This window comes from Typha angustifolia, chromosome 7 (genome assembly GCF_048772165.1).
Source record: "Typha angustifolia cultivar Huaian chromosome 7, ASM4877216v1, whole genome shotgun sequence".
NCBI classification, from domain to species: domain Eukaryota; kingdom Viridiplantae; phylum Streptophyta; class Magnoliopsida; order Poales; family Typhaceae; genus Typha; species Typha angustifolia.
The window spans coordinates 6,192,349-6,210,821 of record NC_133245.1 but is presented as its reverse complement, the minus strand read 5'-3'; the positions used below and the strand labels follow the sequence as shown (position 1 = coordinate 6,210,821).

Genomic DNA, 18,473 nt, shown 5'->3' with positions numbered 1-18,473 from the left:
TGGTAGAGTGTATCTTATATGACTATACTATTAGCGGCCTACACCTGAGGTCGGGAAGCCTGTGTGGCATTCAGGTAGTTATACTGCATAGTTAGGACTTGATTATGATGATAGAAGAACATGATTGTGAGGTGGGGATATAACTCTAGCGGTACCCGACGACGCAGGGTTAGGGCGTCTGTTGATGAGTCGAGGGCTCCTGATTTTCCCGCCGAGGGCGGTGATAATTTAGAGAGAGTGAGATATGGGCTTACGACCAGAGTCCTGAGTCTGATGGCCACAGACAACCGGTCATATGTAGTGTCGCCATACACGTGTAGGTGACATTACCGCTAGATGTGTATATATCCCCCCTCGATGTATGAGATGATGGATGATTGTTTCTTAAGAGTATTCACCCTGTGTGGTGAATAGCTCGGTGAGCGATGATAAGTATGGTTAATGCTTTGGTAGGCCTGAGATGACTAAACTGTTATTTTATTGCTATGCATAACATGTAAAACCTATGATTGAGATGTGTACGAATAAGAGATTGTATCAAGCTTATTATCTGTGTGAACTTATCATGATACGTTTAGGAACTAGCATGTTCCAGGATAGTGATTAGTAATCTTTATCAATTGCATTGACTTAGTAAATTGTGGTAAGCCATTTAAATAAACATATCGTTATCGTTAGCAAATATAGGCATACATTGGATATACACATGTGATGTCATTATTTTAGATTGTATGGATCCTACTCGTTGGGTTGTAAGCTCACCACTCGTGGCGATATTATTTCAGAGCTAGGGGACGCAGGTGCGGGTAGCGAGGAGTAGCTACTTTTCCTTTTCAGTACGTATGTTAGTTGTATTAAGCCCCTGCGAGGGTGTGATGATGACGTTGTATTTTTGGGCTTTAGCATAGTATTTTGGATGTATATTTGGAAGGCTTGTTTGGCCTGTGGAACTTGTATCCGGACTCTTTTAGTTAAGTTTATTTATGGTGAAATTGTGCTGTTGTGTGCCTTGTGAAATCCTTGTACTGACAAGTCATGTGATGCACCGCGTGGGAGGATGTACCCACGCGGTTTACACGTGTATTTGGAGGTTTGGGTGTTTCATGTAGACTATAATATTATTAAAAGATAGGGTGTTATATATAAATTTCTCCTTCGTCTGATTTCCCTAAACTACATAGAAATCACACAAATCCAAGTTGACTCGACCACGAACCAGTGTAACTTCGTTTTAGTCGACCGAACCCTAGCCCTCATCTTCACCTCCGCCTCCTTCGTGTTCCTCCTCTCCGTCCCCTCGCCCCAACCGCCGCCATGGGACATGTGATCCGAGCCCAGACATGCACCCTAAGCTGATAGCCTAACTTGATGGATGTCGGGCTCGAGGACTCCCTATGTACCTTCGTCCAACAATTCACATTTTGAGTCAACTACTCTTACCTCCTCTCCCAATTTCCATACCCTCTTACTCTTACTTGCCCTCTGTAATTAATATAATATCTCCTTAGTTAGTTACTTCCCCTAATCGAGATGGAGGGGTTTGCTCATTTACTCTCCTCCCCCACATCTCTCTATTCTCCCTCCTCACCCCTTAATCCTAATGTTGGGCCAGAACATGATGAAATGGTGGCGCTTGCCACAAAAGTCCTTAATTCGCTCGAGACCGAACATATAATGCGATAATTGAGATCTCAAATGAGCTTAGAGCTAAAGTCTTTCCCTACCTTTAACTATTTATTTTAACAAAAGCTTCAAAACCTCTATTTCTTAGTAAACATGGTTGGAACGTTTTGAAAGATAGTCATAAACCTCTATTGGTTTTTGTAATCGTCGAGTTAATATATAAAATCTCTTAATCTACTTTTTAGAGAAAAACATAATATATACAAAAATATATTAGAGTTGTATATAATACCATACTTTTTAACAAAATTATGGTTTACACCCTACGCTTTCATTATTGCAAATCGATCACTATGATTTAATAAATATATGTAAAAATCACAATATATTGGATTTAAACTAATACCTTGAAAATATTCCATTAGATAGAAATATATTATTATTAAAGTAACTAAAATGTTATTATTTCTAAAATAACTAAAACACCCTTAGTATAACTTCCTTGAGTGTATTTTCATAATTTTTAGAATACACTTGATTTGATGAAGTTTAACTAATAAATTTAACAACATGGTATTTTTTGCACATATATTCTAAATTAAAGGACTTGATATAAGATGTAGACTATAATATTATTAAAAGATAGGGTGTTATATATAAATTTCTCCTTCGTCTGATTTCCCTAAACGACATAGAAATCACACGAATCCAAGTTTACTCGACCATGAACCAGTGTAACTTCGTTTTAGTCAACCGATTCATCGATCAGATCAGACGGTTCAGATTAAACAACCATTAGCATATACCCTAGTTCCCTCACTTATAGAGGTGGCAAAACTTGAACCCGACACGATAACCCGACTGTTAATCGGGTTTGGGTTTAGATTAATCGGGTTCGAGTCATAAACGGGTCAACTCGCCTAACCCGATCATTAATTGGGTCGTATTCGGGTTTATGCCTCTGACTTGCTTGACCCGTTTAACCCGTTTAAGTAAACGGGTCGGGCGGGTCGGGTGGGTCGGGTGACCCGTTTAACCCGTTTAATTTTAATATTGTATGAATTATTAGGATTGTATTTGTGTAATACATCATTTATATATAATAAATCAGTAAATATTAAATTATATATATAATTTGTATTAAACGGGTTAAACGGGTCGTGTTAACGTGTCGAGTTAACACGACCTGTTTAAGTATACGGGTTAGACGGGTCGTGTTAACTTGACCCGTTTATTAAACGGGTTAGGCGGGTCGGGTGGGTCGGGTGACCCGTTTAACCCGTTTAATTTTAATATTGTATGAATTATTAGGATTGTATTTGTGTAATACATCATTTATATATAATAAATCAGTAAATATTAAATTATATATATAATTTGTATTAAACGGGTTAAACGGGTCGTGTTAACGTGTCGAGTTAACACGACCTGTTTAAGTATACGGGTTAGACGGGTCGTGTTAACTTGACCCGTTTATTAAACGGGTTAGGCGGGTCGTGTCTTATTACCCGTTTATCAATCGGGTCGTGTTCGTGTTTACTAAATGCAACCCGTTTATTAATCGGGTCGTGTTCGTGTCAAGGTAATGTTGACCCGACCCGAATCTGACCCGACCCGAACCCGCTTAACCAGACCCGTTTGCCACCCCTACTCACTCATCCTCACTATAAAAACCCACCCATAACCAGCAAACCCTAGCCCTCATCTTCACCTCCGCCTCCTTCGTGTTCCTCCTCTCCGTCCCCTCTCCCCTCGCCCCAACCGCCGCCATGGGACGGGTGATCCGAGCCCAGCGTAAGGGAGCTGGCTCCGTGTTTCGCTCCCACACCCACCACCGCAAGGGGCCCGCCCGCTTCCGCAGCCTCGACTTCGGCGAGCGCAACGGCTACATCAAGGGTGTCGTCACCGAAATCATTCACGACCCTGGTCGTGGGGCACCACTCGCACGTGTCACCTTCCGCCATCCCTTCCGCTACAAGCACCAGAAAGAGCTCTTCGTCGCCGCCGAGGGGATTTACACCGGGCAATTTTTGTACTGCGGCCGTAAGGCCAACCTCATGGTGGGCAATGTTCTTCCCTTGAGATCGATCCCGGAGGGAGCCGTCGTCTGCAACGTCGAACACCACGTGGGTGATCGCGGCGTGTTTGCGAGGGCGTCTGGGGATTACGCTATCGTTATTAGCCACAACCCGGATAATGGCACCAGCAGGTCGTAGATCTGAACTATCTAATTTTGTCTGATTTAAAGTTGCTTCATTTATGGATTATTTGATTTCTTGCTTCTTATTTTATTGGGTTTTGAGTGGATCTAGGTATTGGTTTGATGGTTGCTATGATTTGTTATGTGGGTAGTGAATGCCTATGGATTTTGTCTCAGGTTGTACGTAGTTATCGTTAATTATCTTTCCTTCCATAAATGATTTAGTGAGAGGGGTCGGTTTAAATGAATGGAATAAGAAGTGGCAACTCAATCATAAGCTTTGCAGTATCCCGTCAAAGGGGCATTTGCAAACTCTAGTATTGATGAATTAGTAATGTGTGCTAAACACAATGGTTGGTCTAAAAGTACAATTTTGATTTCGGATAATAATAATACTGAGTTTAGTACTATTGCTAAGATTGAAGTGTTTTATATTTCGGTGCTGACTAAATTGGAATTTCTAAATTATGAAATTTTACTTTCAAAATTATCAAATTTTATGGCCAAGCTCTGATATAAGAACTAGATTGGCGGGACTATTCCTCCTTATAGGAGACAAAAGTAAACAAAATCGAAAAATGATATAAAATTTACTTTCTAATTATCAAATCTCCAAAATAGAGGAATAAAACCATATGGAGGCTCTCTGTTTTTACATAGTACATTCCCTCCTATAAACCAAGGATTCTTAGATAGGCAGTTAAGTCAGACAGGCTGATTGTTTACACAAATAAGAGCAATGAGTGATAAAAAGAAGACAAGAAGGTGAAGATTCACCATAACAAGGACAAGAACCCCTCAAAAGGTTGACGATTTCCACCTGAAAAAAAACTAGGATATGTAAATCAATCAAACAATTCTTTTTTTCCTTTATTTCTTACCGTAACATCCTTGTTTCCTTTTTTATTTTCTCTTATAGATAACAAGAGAGCTTGTAAATTTTGTTCTCATATATTTGGCTCGGTCATAAATTTTATCTCATCAGGCAGCTTTTTAGGTGCGTCACTATTTTGATACTTATGTGCTTTAAATTTTGCCACATGATCTCTCTGATCATCTAATTGGTTAACTCCTATTTTATCTCTTAGATGCATGATCTTAATATTGATCTTAATATAAATTTTGTTGGATCACTAATTCAAGAGTAGTTGGCAAGATTTGCTTTGTTCCAATCTTGCATTTAGAGGGTTGTTTTGTGAGTTATATATGAGATATCCAGCAAATTTCATTCAGTTTGCTCAATAGTATTATGTAGCAGTTTTAATATAAGGACTCTTTTGCAAAGTATGTCGGGGTCAACAACTTCTTTTTGATAGAGATGTACGCTCTTCACTGAGCATAAGGTTTCTACCACGTCTTTTACTTGTAGGAGTTTAAAATCTATATTTCTTGGATATGTGGACAATCTCATCTTGAGCTTACTGTACTTCTTGCTGATCTGTTTCCAGGATTAAGCTTCCATCTGGTGCTAAGAAGATTGTTCCAAGTGGCTGCCGTGCAATGGTTGGCCAGGTTGCTGGTGGTGGTAGAACTGAGAAACCTCTTCTGAAGGCTGGCAATGCTTACCACAAGTACCGTGTGAAGAGAAACTGTTGGCCAAAGGTTCGGGGTGTTGCTATGAACCCTGTGGAACATCCCCATGGAGGAGGAAACCATCAACACATTGGGCATGCTTCCACTGTTCGTCGCGATGCACCTCCTGGCCAGAAGGTTGGTCTCATTGCTGCGAGGAGGACCGGTCGTCTCAGGGGACAGGCTGCCGCCACTGCTGCCAAAGCAGAGAAGGCCACTTAGACTACTCTCTAGATGTTTCTTTCGTTTTATTTTGGTATTGTTGAGGAGCTCCTTGGTAGGTTAAAGACTTCTTCAACCTTGGAAGAGATTTTATTTGTAATCTTAAGGAGATTATGGAGATTTTGTTTCTCTTGTTGCTCTTGTTTGGATTCTTGCAAAAACTTTCATTTGATATTAAACTGCTTTATTACAATATATTAGTAATGTCTACTTCTATAGTGGTTGCCCTGATACCTAGGTTGAGTTGCCTGACTATCTGATACATTTGGTATTATAGTTTTTGAAAGAGATTTCTATCTGCTTTTGTCTTCAAATTTTAGTTTTCTTGCTCTATTCGTGAATTCGCCACTATTTGATTCTTCTTTGTTTTAACATATATTATCACGTGGTAACTTAACTATGTTTGTTTGTTCGGGGGTGTTATTCTGTTGCTTGTATTGTTAATCTTCAATTAAGATGGATGAAGGGTGAGATTATGAAGGTCTCATTAGAAATCTAACAGGGTTTTGAGATGTCTTGGATTGTTATTTTTCTCATAGGAGAGAACTTTCATAGAGATGTTGGTGTAGTAATTTACTAGAAAATGGTGAAGTTTACGAAGCCTCGAATGATGTAGAGTGCTGTAGCTTTGGATTGGTAGAACCTGAAAGGTTAAATAGATGTACTGATTTAAGGTGAGATTAGCATGGGCTCTTGTCAGACTGCTATTGATAATGAAGTGCTTAACTACAACATTCCAAATAAATATTTAGTAATGTCTCTGATTCGAAAAACGTCGGACATTACTTGGATATCAAAATTATGAACTGCACGGATACAGCTAGAAGAATAAAATAGTTTGAAGATTTTTAATGTCTAATATAGTGTGAAATTTTTTGAGATGAAATAAGTATTAAATTAGCGTCTCATTCCTTTGAAGGAATCCAATTGACCAAATTGTTCTTCCTTTTGGAGAGGTATTTTTTTGAAATGCTTTCCTACTACAAGAATACCAAACAAGAGCGCTTGAATTTCATCTTAGATAGTTGGTATGACTATAACCTCTCTATCGATCTAATTGTTTAAAAAAAACACAATGCCAACCAACTCTAGTAGAGTTGATAGTTAATTATTTGATGATTTGGTGGTTTGATAATACGGTTAACTCGGAGGAACAGCTTGGCATCACAACGGCTTGAAGTAAGTCTAGCTAAAAGCTCGGTGAAGTTTAAGTGACTCTGTATCTAATGAGGGTTAGCCATTTGTCCAGTCTATATCTAACTTTTCAGCTCATAAATAATTTAAAAAATATATAATTATTAATAATATCATTGGAAGTCTTCCTAATTCTATCGAGAATGGTTTCTACTCATTGAAATCTCTTTTATGATGTGCTTATTGGTTACGAGCTTTTAGAAACTTTCTTTAAAATCTACCCCTCTTCTTCTCTCCATCTATACATATATATTTTTGAGTTCTTGGACCAATGGCTAGGCCTTCTCTCTATGTTCTTATTCAAGATATATCTTCCAGTCCTTCGACCAAAAGCTAGGCTTTCCTTTGCCAGTTCATCCTAGTCGAGAATATTGGGAAGATTAGATAATAATTCACATCAATGCTCAAATGTGACTAGTTACATGCTCGCATCCATAACGCACAATAAGGTTTGAACTATGTGTTGTACACTTATGCTTGATTTAGTCGAACTTTGGTTCAAATACAAGATTAAACCTATCTTAGTCATTGTTATTTTTACAAGCTAGATCCAATCAAGCTCAGCTTAAAAATACTATCGATTAAATAGAGTACTGTTTACTTATTTTAAATTGAGTGTATGTTTTATTTCTTTTCTTGCTATGGTTGGGTAAATCCTAAATTAAATTTTGGGATAGCTATCCATCCACCTACCCACAAAACTAAAAGCTCAAAAGTGCCATCTCCTTTGTATGTATAGAAAGAACGAGAGAGTGCCAGATCGTGGTAGAACCTAGAAGACACAAAGAGGATGCAGTAAAAGACAACAGCCCAGATGGCACCACAAGTGCAAGGAGCCTGACATGTAGCGTTTCCATGGCGACTGTCGCAAATTCGGACAAACAGCCCTGCAAATACTATTAGGCATTTAAGACGAAGGCCACTGCGTGAACATCGATAATCATTAGTGGGGATAGGTACCTGGCAAAAATATAACTGAAAAAATTAATAATAAAAGAGCGGCAAATATGTAGATTTTTTTTTAGCAATTCAGAATCTGATCATTGAGATTGACTCTTAAGCTGTACAACTTACGATCATAAATGGAGATGCACATTAGTCTGTGAAGAACATGGTCTGTAATAAATTTCATCAACTTATTCAGAAATATAGATATTACACACGTCTGTCTACAGAGAAGCTAATAGGGTGGTAAATTGAATTGCAAATCATAGTAGATTAAGTTCTACTAAGTTTTTATGAAGAAACTTAGACTATCCTGGATTCTTTTTAATTTTGTGTAAAAATGCCACTGAGACCACATACATGTGTGAAAGCACTCTGGAATTTCTTTTTTGATATTCACACCTAAGTTTCAAGGAATCTTTTAATTACAAGGGAAAAATAAACTAGTAAGGATTAATAAAAAGGGGACAAAGTTGAACCGGCAGAAGTGCTGCCGACGGGGAAAGGCACCAAAATGTCCCTAAATCCGCCAAAACCCCTCAAACCCTCCGCATCGAACTGCTGACCCGCCCCTTTACCGAAGTAATCAAGGAGTAGGGACGGGGCACGAAATCCCCACAGAAGAGAAGAGAGAGGAAAGCTGCAGCCAAGAGCAAGGAAGAAGAAGAGAGAACAAAAGAGAGGAGAGAAACCCTCTGCTAGGGGTTGAGGAGAGGAGTTGGTGGAAAGAACCCCTGGGTTTTTCTTTTCTTTTTTTCCTTCACCCATCACCGCCCAAAGAAAAAGCTACCTGACGAAGAGTTTTTAACTTCAACAAATGTCGACACAAATAACCTTTGACCAGGATTTATCACAATCCAATCAGCAATTGAAGAACACAATTGGAGGACCGAAATGGTGCGTCTTTCTGCCTCTCGCCTTTTATCAACTTCTTGATCTCACCTTCTACTTTTAAGCTATTAGGAGAAGAATTTAATCCTTTCTTTCTTCTCTCCTTTTTCCTCTACAATCTTTAGACCCTACAAAGTGTCCAATACCCATTAATTCTTTTTGCAGATCGATTGCTCAACAGAACTCAAAATTCTTTCATATATAAAGACTTCGTTACATATATAACATGCCGAATTACAACAACAACAACAAAAAAAGGAGAGAGAGAGAGAGAGAAAAAAGGAAACAACAACTGATCATGTCATGTAGAAATATTTACTAATTACCAACTTCTCGATCGAAAGGATCATGGCTTCCACATATCTTGGAAGGTAGGCTGGAAAGAAACCAAGATCAGCAACAACACAATCACCGCGACCACGCCCCACGGTGAGCTCCCCTCCTGCCGCCCCTCGTAGTTAGGCCTCCTCTGCCGATCATTCTGGTAGAATCCGAATAAACCATCGAAGCTCTCGATCGACGAAGTCCATCCGATGACGATGACGAGGAGGACCGGGATGACGAGGAGAGCCCAGTTCATCTGCTCCTCTGCGGTCTCCATGAAGTCCTCAAACGTGAAGAACCATGACAAGCTGAGGAGCAGCAGCACCATGAGCAGTATCAGCAGCACAGGGTATGGTACAGGAGAGAGTGAGAAGGTATCAAACACAGAGGACTGTCTCCTGTCATAAGCCATTGGAGAGTACTACTACAACAACAATTACAGACAGTAGATGTTTATATGCTTGGCTAGCTAGAGCTATATTGTTCTCCTTTTGATTTGTCTTTAATTTGCGTCACAGGGTTGAATCAATACTCAATAGAAAATTATTGAGTGGAAGAAAGAGAGAGCATTGAAGAATGAAGAGTGGTAGGTTTCTGTCTTTCTTCCTGCTTAGTTGCTGAAAGTGAGGTTTAGAGCAGTGGACACTTTCTTCTTCTCGATTGGTTGAGACTCAAAGAGGAGGACCCACACGGAGTAAAATCTGGCAGGTATAAGACAATTGGTTGCCTAAGGAGATTAGACTTTCCATAAAATCTAGGGAAAATTATTAAAAATATCCTACATTTTATTTTTATTATTATACACCATATTTATAATTCAAGATTTTTTATTTTGCCTAAAATAACTCAAAAACATCCGCCGTTTATTTTTTTAACCAGCAATTATCATATAAATGAGTTGAGATAATTACAGAAGCAAAATGACTAAACGGAGAAATTGTCACATTAAAAGAAAAAAAAATATAGAGGTTAAATGATAAATATTTATTTGGTAGGATGTAAATGATAATAAAAGCTAAATAAAATATGTTTTTGATAAAATTTTAGAAAAAATCTAATGGTGGTGATGAACAAAATTATTGGGTGGCCTGTAGTGAGAGTTGGAGCACACATTGTTGTGCTATTGACTTTCTTGGAGCACTTGGAGAGGTCATGCTTTAAGAGCTTGGATAGGGATGGAAAGAAAGCAGCATTCAAGAGTTTTATGGCTAGTACTAGTTTCATTATCATGCTTAATTTACGGATAATTCGAAATCAAATAATCACATTAATTTTTGGAAATATGTAGAATAATTTAAAAGGGTAATATAGTTACCACTATGGAGAAACACAAGGAAATGTCAATTACCTAGTTAGAACTCCAATATAAAACTTACTTCTGTAACCTAATTACAAACTATGAAAGTGGTGCATGACCAATTATTCGAAAGTTAGAGCCATAAGAATTATATATAACCTATAACCTAATAATAAACATGTAAATTATTTGGCGACTTCTAACAATCTCATTATCAGTCAGTATATGGTTTCTTTGGAGATAGATGTTCTCAATATTGGAGAAATAAGTATAAGATTTTTCCGTCAGAATTAGGGTTTCAAAAATTGATATCAGGATCGTGATCGACCGTCCGGAAAAACGATACATATCGGCTGTATATTTTAATTACATAAAATTTTAAATATTATTTAAAAATATTAAGAAATTTTTAAAAATTTAGAAAACTTATAAAAAAATAAAAAATAATAATTACTCAAATATAAAGCCTGAAAAGTAAAAATCTATCTTCCTCCCTTTCTTCTTTCCAGTCTCTCTAAGTTTGATTTTTCAATCAAAATAGCTCCGAACTATATTGATTTCTTGAAGCAAGATCTTTTCTATAGGAATAAGATATTCCCGGTGACGGTTTTGGCTTATCGATGTCAGATTATTCAGATACGAATAAGAAAAAAAAGGACTTATTCTAAGTGAAAGTAATCAGTTTATAATCCTGGATAACCTATGATGTACTCCATAATCATGACTGCTAATAGATGGGGGCCAATAAATTAAGGCTTTATTTTTTCTAGGATTAATATGATGGAAAGCAAGGGGTTTGAGGTAAACCTATGGGACAGCATTATTATTGTTTAAGTTTCTGTGGACCAATGCACCCACAAAATTAAGTTGCAGGAATTCAGCTAGAAATCAGGACTAAGATGTTAGATAGAAATGATTTGTCACAAGACTAGATAAGCCACTAATGGAATATATAGAATAATCTTTGATTGAAACAACCATGACTTATTAAGGAGATGAAACTGATAGATGAAGGCATCAAAAGCAAAGAGCTATCTTCTATCTGAAGGTTTATATGGAGGAAATTAAGAGAAAAGCAATAGATCTGAGTGGTTGGTATACAGTCAAGTAATCAACACTCAATATGTAAATTATTGAGCAGAGGAACATGAAAAATTGATATATGTAAATCAGTTGATACACACATTATGGACTAAATGAGTCCAAGCAAGTAGAGAAATCTGGGAGCAAAGAACTTGGTGGTGTATCATTCAAATAGATCCATTATGCATCTACATACATACATGCATGGATTTGTCTACATGTTACATGTTCAGTATAGTAATGGATTATGCTCCCACTCACACACCCATTAATGAATTTATGCTATGGCCCATATCATCATGCATGACAGACCTGACATGCCCAGCCAGGGTAATTAAGGGCACAAAGTGTATGCTGTTTAGCTTTCTATGTGTGATAGGTCCCATGCATGAGGTCCTTAGTGTATAGTCAATTACTAGACAGACAATCTGCCATACATGAGCAGTCGTTGAATTATATTGAAGATGATTCAACAAATAATCCTATAAACAGGTTAAGAGGTTCCAAGAGAAAGAGAATGGGAGGTGAACAACATCCGTAACTGAGGTTCTTAGTTTACGACGATATATTGATAGCCAACATGCTCTGAGCAGGTTAATAATAGGGTAAATTAGAAATTACTCTTATCTGTTTTGCCTAAAATCATACTACCTCTTAAACTTTCATTTATATTGGTTTGTCAATTTGTGATTTCGACTAATGCAAGCTGTTAATTCTTACAATCAAACTTAACAAAAAAAAAGTATTCATTTTTTTAAAACATATTAAAGACAAAATTTCCACCATAATATATATTCGAATGTCAGAATTGTCCTTCACCTTATATTAAATTACTTACTATATCCTATTCTTCAAATTTAAAACAAAATGCAATTTCAATGTCTTCTATCTTCTCCTATTTAAGATTATAAAAATTAAATCTTAGTTATTATCTAATTATCACAGTGTAACTCCCTTTAAATATATAATCATGGAATAAAATATTTCAATTATCTCAAGAATATAATCAGAAGATTCATATCTATGCAAATAATAAAATTATTGTTACGAACTGACCTGATCTGACCCGCAACGGTTTTGGATTCGGTTAAGCTCATAACTTCCGAAAGGATTACGAACAATCTAACCGACGGATTATTTTGAATTTTGGATATATTGTAGCTCTTGGAAAGAGCTTTCCAACGAATCTAAGATTACAGGATTTGAATAGATTCCAAGATATCGACCAAACAGTGGTCGAAGGTTAATCGAATCCTAGTTTGATAGCCCTCCAAGGGCTAGATAGATGCTAGGTTTACTCCTTAGTGTGAAGGGGGAAAAGTTGTTGTAGAGGGGGTAGAGAGGGGGGGCTAAAAGCTGGAGGAGGCCAACCAAAGACTTGAACGGTGGAAGAAAAGAGGTGGGAGAAGATGCTAATGGCTAGAGACAAGTTGAGAAAGAGATAAAGGCCAAAGCCAATTCAATTATCCAAGATAAACTATAATTAGGGTTTTCTTCACATATTTATAGAGGCTCACCCTAGAGACTCATCAACTAAGTTAAACAACTCTAATAAACCATAACAAACCAATAACCAAGTTAAAACCCTAATAAACTAATAATTTTCGTCATGGTGCATTCGAACGTGCCCGATCGCGTTCGAATACGCAATTTGTGTTCTATATAGTTGCAAATGCGTGCAGGTGTTCAAACAGAACGGGGTCCATGACGTTTGAACGCCCTTCTAGCAAAATGCCTTATTCTCTCAAGCAAACACAAACTAGATAAATAAGCTCATCCTAATGAACGCAATGCCATGAGTGGATCCAATCTGACCGGGTCATTATATTCCATCATGCTTCCGACCATCTTATCCTCATTGTGTCCATGGTGATTCCTAAGCCTTATGTATGTAGTTGCTTTGTCGAGTGTGCATCCTTTTTGGTTTGTCCATGCTCTTCCCGCTATTGGTCCTCCGTGTCGCCCTTTGGATCATCTTCTGCATGAGCATAATGGCAACGGGATGTTTGACGCATTTTATCGCCCGGTGCAAAGCGCTCGTCGCAATAGAAGCATAGGCCCTTCAAGTGCCAATCTTCAATGTCTGCTGGTAGGAGGCATCGACCTCTCAACCTTAGTTGGTCCTTAGGGTCTAGTTCTGTTAGAGGTGGGGTTAGTCTGCTTGGATTTGGCCGAGTCTGTCCCGAATATGGCACACTCAAGGTTGGTGGTCTCGGGTTGCTCACTAGTGTTTGATCCATAGTTGTCAACTCCAATGTGGTCCACTTTGGTTGGTGTATTGCCTTCAACTCTCGTATCTTCTTCTCCATCATTTCTGCCGCTGAGAAGGCCTCTAGCAAGGTGGTAGGATGAGTAACTTTGACTTCTACTTGGATATCACGACGAAGTCCGAAAACAAAAGTGCTTTTGAGAACTGAGTCCGACCACCCGTGGACTCGATTGCTAATTCTTTTGAACTCCTCTCGATAAGCTCTTATAGAGGTTTTTTGGGTTAGCTTTGTCAAGGTGGCTTGGAAATCCTCATAGTCGGAGGGTCCGAAATGCATACAAAGCGCGTTGGTGAACTTCTCCTAAGTGGTGGAGGTGCGCACACGATGTGCTGTTTGAAACCATCTCACCATTACATCTTCAAGGTGGAATGAGGCCAGAAGTACCTTTAGTGATCAGATGTTCTTTGATAAGTGAAGAATTGCTCCACTAGATAAATTCAATCCAACAGGTCACCACTACTAAATTTAGAAAAATTGACTTGAACGGTGCGAGGTTGTAGCATTTGGTCGCGCCCGTTCTCGCATCCTTAGTGAAGCGGCTCTTGTTGCTGGACCCTTGGTTGATGTGGACTCTCCTCCTACTCATCCCAAGGCTCCTCCTCTGGATGTGGGACCATAGGTTCCCTCGAGTGCAAAGGTGGTAAGTCAGTGCAGCGCCCATGCGGTTCGTCTTGCTATTGCCATGGTGCCTCTAGGACCGATCCTCATCGGTTCCCCTCTCTAGGTCAATGGCGATCTTCATGTCTCCGATGACGCTTAGGGGTACACCTTGGAGGATAATGGTTCCTATCCGCAAAGGTGGCCTTGATCTCTAACAACGTTTGCGCTATGAGCGCTAGGGTTTGCGCGAGATTAGGAGAGCCTTCTATTCGTCCTCGTGAACTCTGAGGGGATGAAGATCTTGACGGAGCCTTGTGATCCATCTCCAAGCCTTGATCGCCTACTTGCTTACCCGCCTTCAACCTTGTGGTAGCCATGACGGTCCGAGGAACATTTGCTTTAATACCAATTGTTATGAACTGGCCTGATATGATCTGCAATAGTTTTAGACTCGGTTAAGCTCGTAACTTCCAAAAGGATCTACAAACAATCTAACTAACGGATCCTTTTGAATTTTGGATATATTGTAGCTCTTCAAAAGAGCTTTCCAACGAATCCAAGATCACAGGATTTAAATGGTTAGATCTCAAGATATCAACCAAGCAGTGGTCGAAGGTCAATCGAATCCTAGCTTGATAGCCCTCCAATGGCTAGATGGATGCTAGATTTACTCTTTACTGTGAAAAACGAGAAGTTATTATAGAAGAGGGAGGTTAAAAACTGGAAGAGGCTGAACAAAGACTTGGGCGGTAATAAAAAGAAGGTGGGAGAGGGCGCCAATGGCTAGAGATAAGTTGAGAAAAAAATATAGGCCAAAGCCAATTTAATTATTCAAGATAAACTCCAATTAGGGCTTCCTCAACATATTTATAGAGACTCATCCTAGGGACTCATTAACTAAGTTAAACAACTCTAGCAAATCCTAATAAATCAACAACTAAGTTAAAACCCTAACAAACTAACAATTTTCATCATAGTGCGTTTGAACACGTAATTTGCGTTCTCTATAGTTGCGAATGCGTGTAGGCATTTGAACAGCCCCGTTCGAACATGGTTCATGGTGTTTGAATGCCCCTTGGCAAAAGGTCTTATTCTCTCAAGTAAACAAAAACTAGATAAATATGCTCATCCCAATGAATCCAATGCCGCTAGTGGATCCAATCCGACCGAGTCATATCAATTATTAATATTAGATATATTATGATAATTTATACTTTTCCTTTTAAATTTGGATGAAAAAGTTAATAATTTCATATTAGACTAAATCACAGGGATCAAAGTGATATAAATGAAAGTACAGAGGATTATTGATTTTAGGCACAATCATAAGGAATAATTGAAAATTTTCCCCTAAGAATAATACCAGTCAGTCCTACCATTCATTCTAGAAGGCATTTTATAAGTTGGGAGATAATTATCATTACTTTGAGAGGGTGGTAACAGGTAGAATTGTTGTGGCCTTGCGAGTATGGTTTCTTGTTAGTTCATTGCTTACTTATGATGCAATTCATGCATTAAGCACCAATTATGAGCACGGATGAGTTTTACTTGCTGAATGTTAAGGACACTTTGTTATTATTGATGCCAAGCTAGTCACATTGGTTGTGGGAAAACATCAGAGTATTGAACTATACAGTGAGGTAGTAGGCATATTTATCTAGTTAATTAATTTAGTTATTTTGTGCTTATTATTCTTGTTTAACTAATCATTAATTAGTTAGGCCTACCCACATGTAATCGCTTCCATCCAGCTATCTCTTCTATATCATGTCGACTAACACGGCATAGCTCTCAATATAGTACTACTAATGCAGCACTCTCGTAACTAAGTCCGTTAGTATAGTCCAAATCCCGTAATAGTGGAAGAAACATCAACTGCAGTGCATCTCTAAACTTGTTTGTAAAAATTAAGCTCGCATTGATTACCAAAATGTAAGCCATAGTGCATTATGTAATTATCTGAACATCATAAAATATCTCTCTCAACTAGTGCATGCGTAATGATGAACCACGTCTCGCTATTTGAGGTGGGACAACTCCGTGGAGCTCCTAACATACACCATCCCACCGAATAGTTGTGGTCTTCATTACGACAGATCCATGGATGCATAGACCTAACAGTATAACAACATTTTGTAACGTAAGAGTAACCTCTCCAATCTTCATATGGAATGTGTGTGTCTCTAGTCGCCAATGCTTCACTAATACAGTGATTAACACCCAATTAATATGTATCTCGATAAGTCAATATACATAATAGAATACGATTTGCACTAGGATATCAACTACCCGTGGATTAGGCTCCCACTATCTCATAGTATGCATAAAACGGTGCCTACACACTGAAAGCTCTTGCTCCTAAAAATTAAAATGTGAACTGTAAATTAGAAAATTGAGCCTAAAAATTAAAATTAAAAATAAGATATAATTAACAATACAAACCTCGCCCCTCCATATCACCTCAGATCTGTAGTGTCTTTGCAATCTCAGCACAAATGTATTAATGGGTCATCGTGTGTAGCTATTAGAAGTCTATATAACATAAAGTAGTGTACATAACATAAGTGTTTTATTCAATGTGAAAGGCAAAAAAATTCTATAAGTGTTTTTATGAACATAAAATAATATAATCTAACATTTTATCAATGATCTAGGAAGACCTAATAGTAGTACTTTTATCCTTAAAGCTACGTCAATTATGCTCTTCTCGCCTACAAATACCACATAAGTTTTTTTGGCAGGCTTCTGCTCGTCCATCTTATTACAAAACCTTAACATGTTTGGTCCTCCTTTGCCCACCCGCTTTGTAGCTAGATCAGATAATAAAGTTGGACCTTCATAAGGTGAGCAGTAATCTTTGTCATGAATATGATGAAACTCAAGCTCTCATATACTCACATATGTCTACACTGTATATATATGATCAATAAATGGTCTCCAATCTAATGACAATTTTGCATGTGGCAAGGCAAGTACATGGATATATAGGTATTTATATTGTTGCATTTTACTATATGTGCAAGTCCGAATATTTAGATCAAATGTTTGAGATCGTTCACCTCTTAAGTTGCTCAATTTGACCATGTAGTAGTAATCCCAAAAATACCACGACGATGATTGAATTCATGAACCGTGTACATTCTAGCATTCTTATCGAAATTTGCCATAATAGCAGTGATAAGAGTAAAATCTTGATGGTTGGCTATTGTTTCATCTCCTAATTTCTGTCTAATATAATCTATTGCACAATAAAAAAATATTTTCACCAACACCTTTATTGACAAACCACGTGTACCTTTCATTACTTTATTAAATATTTCTGAAAGATTTGTAGTATTAACACTATATCTATGACCACCATTATGAGCTAAAGACCACTTCTCTAGTAAAATATTATTAAGCCATTTTTTTGCATCTACAATGCATTGAGCTATCCAGCCCATGTGAAAGTTAAACTTTCTAATATGATTTTTGCAAAACAAACATATGAATATAGTTCTTTAAGCCTCAACCTCGTAATTCCTTGTTAAAATTGCTAACTATATGTCGAAGATAAAAACGGTGATAGACTAAAGGCTCACTCCATCCATTTCTTTATCATTGATTGCTGCTATAATTTTGACATGATGATCTAAAATCAGACATATATTTTCCCTCTGAAGTATAACCGTAGAGCACAAACAAGAAACCAACCCCAACTATCAGCATTCTCACTTACGACAATAGCATATATGAGAGGAAACACATCATCATACGCGTCAATGGTGACTTCAATAAATCACCATTTATAGTTTCTATAGAGACGTGTGCCATAAATACTTAACACCAACATACAATGTGCAAATCCTCAATGTAAGGATCAAATGACCAAAACATACGTTTAAATAACTCTATATTTGGTTCAGGTAAATGAATTTTCTTCTACAATACAACTGTACCCGAATTCTTATATTGTAATTCACGTATAAATGATGGCAATTAGTTATAAGAATTGGCCTAACCACCAAATACATCTTTAAATGGACTTTTGTTTTGCCTTTTAAGCTTTTTGATATGAAATTTGAAAGCAATACTTTTTAGAATATGAGTTTGTAGCTGAGCAACATTGACGGTTGAATCGTTACTGACAAACATTTTAATTTCATGTGTAACAAATTTCATATCCAACTGATAGTGATCTTTATTCAAAGAAAGATTGATGCAATTATGTGAACTATTATATTTAATAATTTCTCATATTCTTTGGCTCTTA

General features: G+C 37.6%; 2 protein-coding genes across 2 annotated transcripts; one reads left to right on the top strand and one right to left on the bottom strand.

Annotated features, from left to right (window-relative positions):
* Nucleotides 1-3,317: 3,317 nt before the first annotated feature.
* Nucleotides 3,318-5,812, top strand: LOC140763577 (large ribosomal subunit protein uL2). Its single transcript, XM_073101829.1, has 2 exons — nucleotides 3,318-3,832; nucleotides 5,272-5,812. Exons 1-2 carry the CDS (start codon nucleotides 3,393-3,395, stop codon nucleotides 5,615-5,617), a joined length of 786 nt encoding a protein of 261 aa, XP_072957930.1. The 5' UTR covers nucleotides 3,318-3,392; the 3' UTR covers nucleotides 5,618-5,812.
* A 3,005-nt stretch (nucleotides 5,813-8,817) lies between these two features.
* On the bottom strand, nucleotides 8,818-9,565 carry LOC140762782 (uncharacterized). The gene has a single exon (XM_073100728.1). It carries the CDS (start codon nucleotides 9,381-9,383, stop codon nucleotides 8,994-8,996), a length of 390 nt encoding a protein of 129 aa, XP_072956829.1. The 5' UTR covers nucleotides 9,384-9,565; the 3' UTR covers nucleotides 8,818-8,993.
* Nucleotides 9,566-18,473: the final 8,908 nt, after the last annotated feature.